Genomic DNA, 9865 nt, shown 5'->3' with positions numbered 1-9865 from the left:
TTGGGGGCTCTTGCCTTGCCCACAGATTGTGCCAGGGCTGGGGCAGGGGTGGGCTCCCTTAAGTGCCCCCTTAAGTGCCTTGGCCCACTGGCTTTGCAAGGGCCGTTCAGCGGGCCAGCAGGGGCAGTAGTCCCCCCCATCCCCCAGCATTTTAACCACACTGCATTAGGAATAGCATTAGGGAATAGCTTTTTATTCCTCAAGAAAAGATGTAACCTATTGGCCCACCTGTGTCTTCAAAATCTGCTTGCCCTAAGTAGTTTTCACATCTCAAAAAAGAGGCTGAGAACCAATGTGTAGAGTTGCTTCTTGCCCCTACAGACTGTCTTGTTAATCCAACTGCAAACGATCTGGAGTTTGCGATCACGCATTACAATATGTTTCTTTCCATCACAGTAAATTCTGGAGTAGAAGCACAGAGAGCTTTCCCTACACAAGGCGAATCAGGTGGGCCAAATCCCAGGACTTGCCCAGGTGTTTTTAGTTATTTTATGTTGCTGCAATTGGAAATGGCAAAATTGCAGAGAAAATGGACCTTGGCAAAGTGCTGGAATAAATTTGCCTCGGTGTTAAAGAGGGGGCATTTAAATAAGCTAATCCAACTGTCACTGTTGCACTAGTGAAACCAATAGAGGCTAACAAAACAACTCCTTAATGTTAGTCCTTAGTGTTGCTTTTTCTTTCTTTTGCCAGCCATTTGCAGAAACAGCATCTACATATCATTTACATGCACACTGCTACTACATAAAAAAGTTTATGGTACAAATCTGCTTTGGATCAGATAAATTTGCGTGCTCATAGCATTTTCATTTATGTATCTTTCCTCGAGCTTGAAGGCTAGTAAACTGCATCCAATTCACCGTGTTGTCAAAAAAAAAAGTCAGATAACTTTATCAGATATATATTTTTTCTGCTGCTAGAGCACTAACGGAAAGTAATCACTGCTAGGAGATGTGTGAATTCCTATATGGATCAAATACCAATTCTGTTCTGTATTTGTTTTGTTTCTCTCAACAGGTCATGGGTTATAGGTGCAATAGCTCTGCTCTGCCTATTAGGACTGACCTGGGCCTTTGGACTTATGTATATTAATGAAAGCACAGTCATCATGGCGTATCTCTTCACCATTTTCAATTCTCTGCAGGGAATGTTTATATTCATTTTCCATTGTGTCCTCCAGAAGAAGGTAAGACAGATTATTTCATGCTGAGGAGTCAAGGTACAGGGTATTTTGTTGCCTAACAACCACAGAATAATATTACCTTTGTGCCTTGCATTTTTATTGAAAAGACTTCTTCAATAAATAAGGGCTTTATTTAGATTAGAAATCAAAGAGATACATGGGAATGAGATGATGAATTGCATGCATGGCACTTGCATACCAACAATCATAATGCTCGAGATCAGAATACTGAATACAATGCAAAAGCCTGTCATGTAGTCTGGAAAAGGAATATATATGACCTATTAAAGCTCTTTACATTTTTATAGGCCTGATTCTATATTCATTTACACTAGTTGTACACTGGAGCAGTTCCTCTGGCATCAGTGGAGACATCAGTGATGAAACTAGTAACATCACTGGTGTTACTTCAGATTGGTTTGGTCATAAGTTAGAGATGAGTGGGGCTTTTTATCTTCATTTTGATTCAGAGAACCATGTGCTCTTAAATCCCATTGATACTTTGGAGGGAATCTCCTGCTTAGTAATCACAATACGTACTTGTTGATTGAAATGACTATATAAACATCTTTCTTTTCCAGTAACTGGAAGCTAGACTAAGTAACGTGTAGACAAGATTTATATCTACCAAATTTATATATATTATCATTCCAATGATGTGTCAAAGTCAAAGAGCCTTCCAGACCTAATGACCCATATGGCCAGTGTGGTTAAAATGCACCAGTTTCTGTAGCCAGCAGCACACGAGGGAGTGATGTGGTTAGGCTCATGTCCAGCTACCTTTGATTCCCTGCTCTGAATGACTAGATTACCATTGCAGCTGGTTAGACTAGGGGTGGCATTTAATTCTAGCATGTGGTTTGAACTCATGTCTTTTAATGGTCTTATATACTCTGCCCCATCCCACAATGTTTGAGTCATAGAAAAATAGTGTTGCTACACATTACACTTTAGGATGTGTTAACTACAATTAAAATGTGGGCATGGATACATTCAAGGAGGAAAAAATGTGCCAAGTACTATCATATGATATGATATGATATGGTTGAGGGATATTGGTTTTAGCCATGTTGGTTTAGAAGCATAGGTAGACAACTCCTCTATCCCAAGAGTGTGTCCTCATATGGTTGTAAAAGTAGGGCTTTTTGGGCAAGGAGTAGCCCCAAATTATATTAAATAATGTGCCATGCTATCATAGGATTGTCCCATGGAGATGTGAGCAATCCTCAAAGTTGATTCAAGACTCTGGTGTGGTGTGGGAGCTGGGATCAACAGGCAGGTCTTTATTGGTGTGGGGGATGGAACTGACAAACAGCTGGTTGTCAGTCCCAGATCCCACATCTCACTGAAGTTTTGCACCAGCTTTGGTGCAGGCAGGGCTGGGACCAACAATCAGCTGTTTGTAGACTGCACAGCCAGCTCTAGTCCTGCCCACAGGACTTAAATCTTAGTAAGTATTACTGTATGACTGTTCAGAAAACCTAACTTGTAGTTATGCTTTCCTGCAAACTAAATAAAAAACACATGCTAAGTGCCCTACGTGATAAGGCCCTAATTGTGGACTTCAGTCTTTCGTTGTAACTTATGTGGTTGACTTCTTGCCACAGAATTCACAATATAGGATTGGGATCTTGTTGAAGTTTGAATCTCTTCTACAACGAGTTGTCCAGAAGTTTGATTCTGCGCCATACAAGTCAATGGGAAGTTTCCCATGCACTTGAATGGGAGTAGGAATGGAAGGAAGCTAGTGGAAAATGAGTAGAAAATAGTGCAAAAGACAGTTTCAAAGCCATGCCTTGATCAATAAGCTGTATAGAAGAATCTTGAGAACAGACTATCGTAAATTGTTAATCTTTAGAATTGAAGATAGAATTCTGGATTTAAATTTTTGTTCCATGTCATGCCATCTCAAACTCATTTATTATAACAGGCCTATGAGCATTACTTAAATCCAAATTCTCTGATAATGATACTACAACTTCTCAATTTTCAGCAAGATGATAACAAAAACAATAGGAAGATCTTATCTATGTTAAAGAATTGGATCTTTATAACATAGCACATGCTATAAGGGGCATCTTTAGACATGTGTGATACTTTACCTGAGATGTCATAAGTATTCTAGGGTTTCCCTCCTAACTGTATGTACCTGCTTTTGTAAGTCTTACCCTAAAATCATATTGTTGCTGGTTAGAATTTCAGGTAGTGTATCACACTTTCACTCTCTTTAAGATATAGATTGTTTTTAAGCGTTTCTTTAAGATAAGAAATTGAACAGATGTAAGCATATGCATTTACTCATATGTCAAACCTCTGTTACTATGTTTATATGAAGCACATGATGCATTCTACTATTTTGATGATAATGGCCAATTCAGCAAGATATTTAAGCTCATAACCTATTTTAAGTGGATAAGTAGAGCTATTGACATAAAGTCTATTCATATGCTTAAAGCTAATAATGTCACAGGGCTTGTCTACATGAGGAAGTTAATGCACAGTGAAGTCTGCCATGATTTTTGGCAAATATGGACACACTTAGGGCACATGCTCTTTCACAGCAGAGCAGTCACTGTACTCAAAGCTAGTCTCAGTGCATACCACCATGGATATTCACACAAGGAATTAGTACTGTGAAGTTAGTGCACCATAAATACATCCTTTAGGTTACTGGATACTAGCACCCCTGAATGGGCATGATTACACCAGGCACAGCTGTGCTAGGGAGTAAGCCATGGTAATTTTGGCATTTTGCATATGCAGCACAGGTGAGAGTGGGTCATGGTGGTGCTCTTTAGCATGGTCCAGGACAGCATAGATAGGCCCTATAGCTGCATCCACACATGCAGGCACATGCAGCTTGTGGCACCATAAGCCTCTTTGTGACACCACAAACCACATGCTTTGCATATTAAACTGTGCACAGCACTACTAATTTGCAGCACAAGTACAAAATTTGTTACCGGGATTTCCTGGTAGCAAAAAAAACACCCTAGAAAAAAAAGCAGGGCAAAGCACGCCAAAATAGTATGCACAAGGTCAAATACAGGGATGGGGGAGCAGCCAGCCCCAAGCTGCCTGGTCCCCCATGTTGAGGTACACTGTGCCACAGCCAGCCATCCGCAACTGCCTAGGGCTCAGTGTGCCTCAGCATGGGGGCTCCACAGTGCATGGAGACAGGGGAGCAGGCAACACACAGATGCCTACTCTCCCTCATCTCTGTATTTGTCTCAGCGTATGCTATTTTTGTGTGCTTTGTCCTGCTATTTTTTTCAGGGTTTGTTTTTTTTTTTGCTACTGGGAAATGCCACTACATTGTACCACAGCACACACCCCTGCATGTACCCTGTTTTGTAGGCCATGCCCAACTCCTCTCAGCTCCTAGCTGAACTCCACGTGTGGCTCTCTGACTGGCTGGGGCACAGGGTGCCTCAGTAGTGGGGCTGCCTGTTGGCTGGCCCTGCACTAAGCCACCCTGTGCCCCAGCCAGCCCCATCCCCTGCAGCACGTGGAGCCTGGCCAGGAGCTGGGCATGGCCTGCAACAAAGAGTACTTGCAGGGACATGCGTTGCAGAACAAGGCGGCACAAATTTGTGTCACTGCAAGCACACACCCCTGCTCATCTGGATGCAGCCTATGAGTCAGTAGGGTCAATAGGGGCATTCTAGGCCTAGTCACTCTTTTGAATAGCCACACTGCTGGAAGCAAATTATATATAAAAATGCCCAACAACTGATCACCAAATTATTTAGGCCTTGAAGGAGAAAAGACAAGTCTATTTGAGTTTTCAAATAGCAGGAGAATGGAGCTCAACTGATCTCATTTTTATTTAAATGTGGAAAAATTACAGAACTCTTAGCCTTAAGGAGAGCTTACTGTCTTCTGGAAATACTCGTTTGGCCTTCTTTTTTTTATATATATAAATTAATCTTTAAGAGCCAGGCTTTGATCCCTTTACTCACCATAAATAGTACAGAAACATTACAGATGTTCCCTGTTAGCTACTCCAGCATTTCTTTTGAAAAGGGGTCTTCACTTTCTGTCTCTGTTTTTTATGTAGCAAGCTCTGTATATCAGCTAATGATGCCAAAGAGTATAGTTTTATAGTATATACCTTGTTACACCAGGGGGCCAAAGACCTGTCATCTCTCACCACTGGTCAAATGACAGCATGAGCACCTGTGCAGACCTCTCTGTGTATTATTCCTTATCTTTATTTCTCCTAAGTCTCCGAGTGTTTACTGACTGCAGATAGGGAAAGAGGGAAGGTTTATTGGCCAGTCATATTTCTCTTTTCCTAGCCCCCTATTTTCAAAAGCTTTTAAGTGCACGCTAAGGTCCAGGGCATAGCATTAAGTGCTAATATATAGGGATGCTTTCCTACATTAGGGCTCTTTTTCAGAGTTCAGCAAGACCTTGTTCCCACTGACATCACTGGTTTTATCTGCTATGCACCAGGAGAGCATCAGAATCTGTCCTGTTAGGGCTGAATTGAATAGCGGCTGTCCTTTACAGGCATTGTTTTTCCTCTTATGGTATCTGTATGTATTTGGGGAGACAGATGCTGTTCCTTCCACATCTTTAAGACTCCTACAGCTCCGATTGTTCTGCATCTGCTTTTCACTGACTCACTGATGCTTCTAATCAGACATGCAGGTGTTTCCTTTTATTAGGAGATAACATTTCCACACTATTCTCTCTGGACCACAATTCCCATACACCCTATTTCTCTAACTCTCAGTCCTTGCAAATGCTTGTTTCCCAGCACAGCACCATATAGCAGCACAACAACATTGTGACTATCATGGCACCTATTCATACCCAAGGGCTGGAATCCCTTGTGTCTCAGGGCAGTTCTGTGCCAGTAAAGCATCAGTGATTTCAGTGGAGTCACTTCTGAGTGTTGCCACTGTAGAATGAAGGAAACTCCTGAGATGTACCTGGATGACAGGGTTCTGTTGGTTTGAACCAAGAGGCTGGGGGAGGGCTTATTTAGCCAAATACTTTTGCTTTCCATCCACTGTGGACTGAAAAATCAGCATAAAGCTGCAGTGGGAAGCAGTAGGTGGCTAATTAAAGCAATTGAATTATTTTCTCTCAGCAAAGAATTGATTAGGCACTCGAGAGCACATTGAGCACACATGGCATTGTGTTTGTCTCAGGCTCTTAAAGAAGGACCAATATAAAAAGCTGTAATTTGCTGTTTAAACAGTTGTTTCATAAATAGATTTCTGAACTGTTCATAGCAAGACTAGAGAGATTTAACCAGATAACTGTAAGTGCAGCACACTCACAGGTTAACTTCTGCTGCTAATTTCCTTTTCTATTTATTATTTTCCAATGGATAAGTAAACTGCCCTTTCCTCACATTCGTTTCACAAGCTGATCTCTGCATTTTCATTTTCACCTCTTGTTGATCTCTCTGCATTTATAGGCAAAATCACACATGTGTATAGATCTCAGTTTTGCAAAAACCTGGATTCTCAATTGCCTCGAAGCAATAGGGTTCCACTGAAGCCACTGGAAGGACATCAGTTTACATCTACTGAGAATGTGACTGATTGTCTCTACTAGAGAAATTAGCCCGTAAACATTGTCTGACTCCTGACTGGTCTCTCAGGGGTAGTTAGCACCATGCCTGCCTTCTCAGCATACTAAGGACTTCATCTCCAAGGTAGAGCCAGCGTTAGACTGCTGGGGGCCTCAGGCAGAGGCTACAGTGTGGGCCCCACTCTTTCTCCACATACATATAGGATGGCTCACCTCCTGGAGCTCCAGAAAGCCTGACATTGTGGGCAATTGCTCTGGCTGCTTACCCTTAAGACCAGCTTTGCTTTTGGTTGTCACAGCTTTGTGGAGTTTGAATTTCACTGTAGGAAAAGGAATATAAAATCAATGCCTCCTGTATGTTTCAGTTTTGCGATTTTCATCCTAGCACACTGCCAGAAGCAATAACTTTTAGTACCTAGATGAGCCAACATGCCAGTTTAGATCAAATCTATGATGGTATTAATTTTCAATCATAAATAGTATATCTTTACTTTCATGCTGCCCTGATGTGCCTCAGAGGTAGCTAAATTCTACTGATGTCAGGGAACAGCTTTTCTACATAAAAGTGGTCCCTTGTGATATCATAAGCATAGAGCTAACCTGTTATGGGAATGCTATTGAGAAGTGTAATAGAATCTTTTTAAATGTATAAAAGCAACTTTAATGTTAATACATCACTGAAAAAAGAAAATAGCACTGTGAAAAGTCTTAAGGCTCTGGCTGGAAGAGGAGCTGCCTGCTAATGGAAGGTCCTGTTTTGTTGGCTAGGTACGTAAAGAGTATGGAAAATGCCTGCGCACACATTGCTGTAGCGGGAAAAGCACAGAGAGTTCCATAGGCTCAGGAAAAACCTCTGGGTCACGGACGCCTGGACGATACTCCACAGGCTCACAGGTAAAAAGTGTTCATTAGCTGGAATGCAATGCCTCTCGCCTTCCTGCTATATACTCTATTACACAGTCAATGTCCTTGGGATCAGAAGGTGAAGGATTCATTCTTGAAATGACATCCTCTTACATGGGAGCATTGCATTGTGCCACAATGATCCAGCCATCAAAGAGCTGTTGTGTGGTTTAAAATGGATTGGGAAGTAGTTGATTATAGAAATGATTTGAAGAATTGACCATCCAGACTTTACTTGGTGTGTGAGTATATGTGTGTACATATGTGTGTGTGTGTGTATAGACTATATGAGATGTTTTGCTGAGTACACACACGCGCGCACACGCACACACACACACACACACACACACACACACAGGTGGGTGTGTGTGTGTGTGTGCGCATGTGCGTGTGCAGTGCAGGTATATATTTTCCCTTTTGGACATTATGGGTTAACTTGTCCTCCCTGAAACAGTGTGTATGCCATCAGAAGTCAAAGGAGCTTCTTCAGAGCTATACCAGTACAATGAAGAACTAAGTCTGTCTCCCATCTTTCAGATCTGACATTGCATAATCCAATACAGTTTGGTTACTAAAATTGTAATTGTCATTAGTTTCCCCTAACACTCTGAAAATGAATTGAGAGTAAAGCAAACACTCAAAAATGGTCTATTTTTCCCAGATGAGTAATATATGTACTACATGATAAGATTACTGTAGTATTCCTACACTTTTTTCTGAGAGAAGACAATGAAACATCTCATATAGCATGAATGATGAAACAGATCATTTACTGGTGTTAACTGTTTTAATCAATTCTGTGGGTTACTGATTTTCTTTGTTTCAAATTCCCTTCAACAAATCCACCAGGTTTCAAAACTACTATTTATTTTCTAAACTGGTTATGCCTTGGTCATCTAAAAATTCAATTTCTATTTAGTTGGTGCATTTAGTATTTTACTTGCTACCTTGTGTACAGATACAGATTTATGAAGAACAGTTCATATAAAATGAGGCAGCTTAACTTCTTAATCAATAGAAACCAAACACAAATGTATTCTGTATTACTAATGGATCTAATTATACTTGACAGTTCACCTATTAAATTATGAAAGGAACACACAGCGAATAGCAGTTTATAATCTCCCTGGAAAACATTGTTTGTGATTTATATTTTAGATGCAAATTGTAATTTATTTTTTTAAGTGTTGCAAGATGCCATCCAACAGCTCTTGTTTGGTGTTTGCAAGGAACTGGGCCAATTCAGGGCAAATGGCAGTAGAATTGTAGAGTCTTTTGCCTCATTCAGTTCCACACCTGTCAGCAATAACCAAAAATCATTACATCTGACAGTTGTTTGGTAGCCCTTCAAATGTGTTGATCCCATATGATTTATGACTAGGGCTCTACTTAAATCCTGGCTTTGCAATTTTTGTGGGAATCACAAAAAATGGTGATCTCCACAAAAAATGGGATTAGCTGTGCTTTCCCAGGAAATCAACCAACAAAAAAAATGCTGTCTCCCTAGTGGGAACCAGTGGTCCTTGCTGCTGTTGCAGCCCAGCCTCATAGTCCACCTGGGAGGGGAAGGTGCTGGCTGGCAGGGTGGCATGAAGGGAAGAAGCTAAGATGGCACCTGCCCCCTCGTGCCACTCCACTAATTAGCACTGAGAGGCAGGGCAGCCAGTAAGCAAGATGGCAGCCACTCCCTTGTTCCTTCTCCTCCTGGGGCTGCCAGTCAATGCCAAGGGGTGGGGCTACTGCAAAAGGACTGCGAAACTGGCTCTTTAGGCCATGACCAAATTGTGAAAATTGCTTTCTCTTTTCATGATTTGGGTAGGTCCTTATTTATGACTAGGAAGGTGCCCATATCACAGAAGTGATCATTACAGTTAACTCCAATAGGCACTCCTTTCCACTGCTGTAACACTGAAGCTGAAGGATGATTGTGCCTTGGAGAGGAAAGAGGCCATCCGTCTAGGTAAAAATTGAGATACTTTGGCCAGTTTTGCTCCCATTGCAGTGCTTGCTAGTTCTTCATAGCAGCAGGGGATTCCCACCTCGGGGCCTGGCCATCGGCATCTTTCCTGAACATTAAAATATACCCATACAAAATGACATCAAAAAATGGATGATGGATCCCACTGTGTTATGGAGAGCATCTAATGCCATTTGTTGATTACCTATAAAGCCAGTAAACTTGGAGGATTTTTAGAGAAATGATATGGGTCTGCTTGAAAGCACTCAAGC

The 9865-nt window shown here is 41.4% G+C and overlaps 1 protein-coding gene across 11 annotated transcripts in view; it reads left to right on the top strand.

The window, feature by feature from the left end:
- The window catches only part of ADGRL3 (adhesion G protein-coupled receptor L3), an 864517-nt gene that overhangs the window by 790514 nt on the left and 64138 nt on the right, over positions 1-9865 (top strand). For all 11 annotated transcript variants that reach the window (XM_019534224.1, XM_019534215.1, XM_019534217.1 and 8 more), the window contains 2 exons: positions 1018-1186; positions 7502-7627. In XM_019534224.1, the coding sequence (XP_019389769.1) occupies positions 1018-1186; positions 7502-7627 (295 nt within the window). The remainder of the gene's footprint in view (positions 1-1017; positions 1187-7501; positions 7628-9865) is intronic.

The sequence above is a fragment of the Crocodylus porosus genome, unplaced genomic scaffold, assembly GCF_001723895.1.
Source record: "Crocodylus porosus isolate Cpor-Errol unplaced genomic scaffold, CroPor_comp1, whole genome shotgun sequence".
Lineage (NCBI taxonomy): Eukaryota > Metazoa > Chordata > Crocodylia > Crocodylidae > Crocodylus > Crocodylus porosus.
This window is presented reverse-complemented; position numbering and strand designations above follow the sequence as displayed.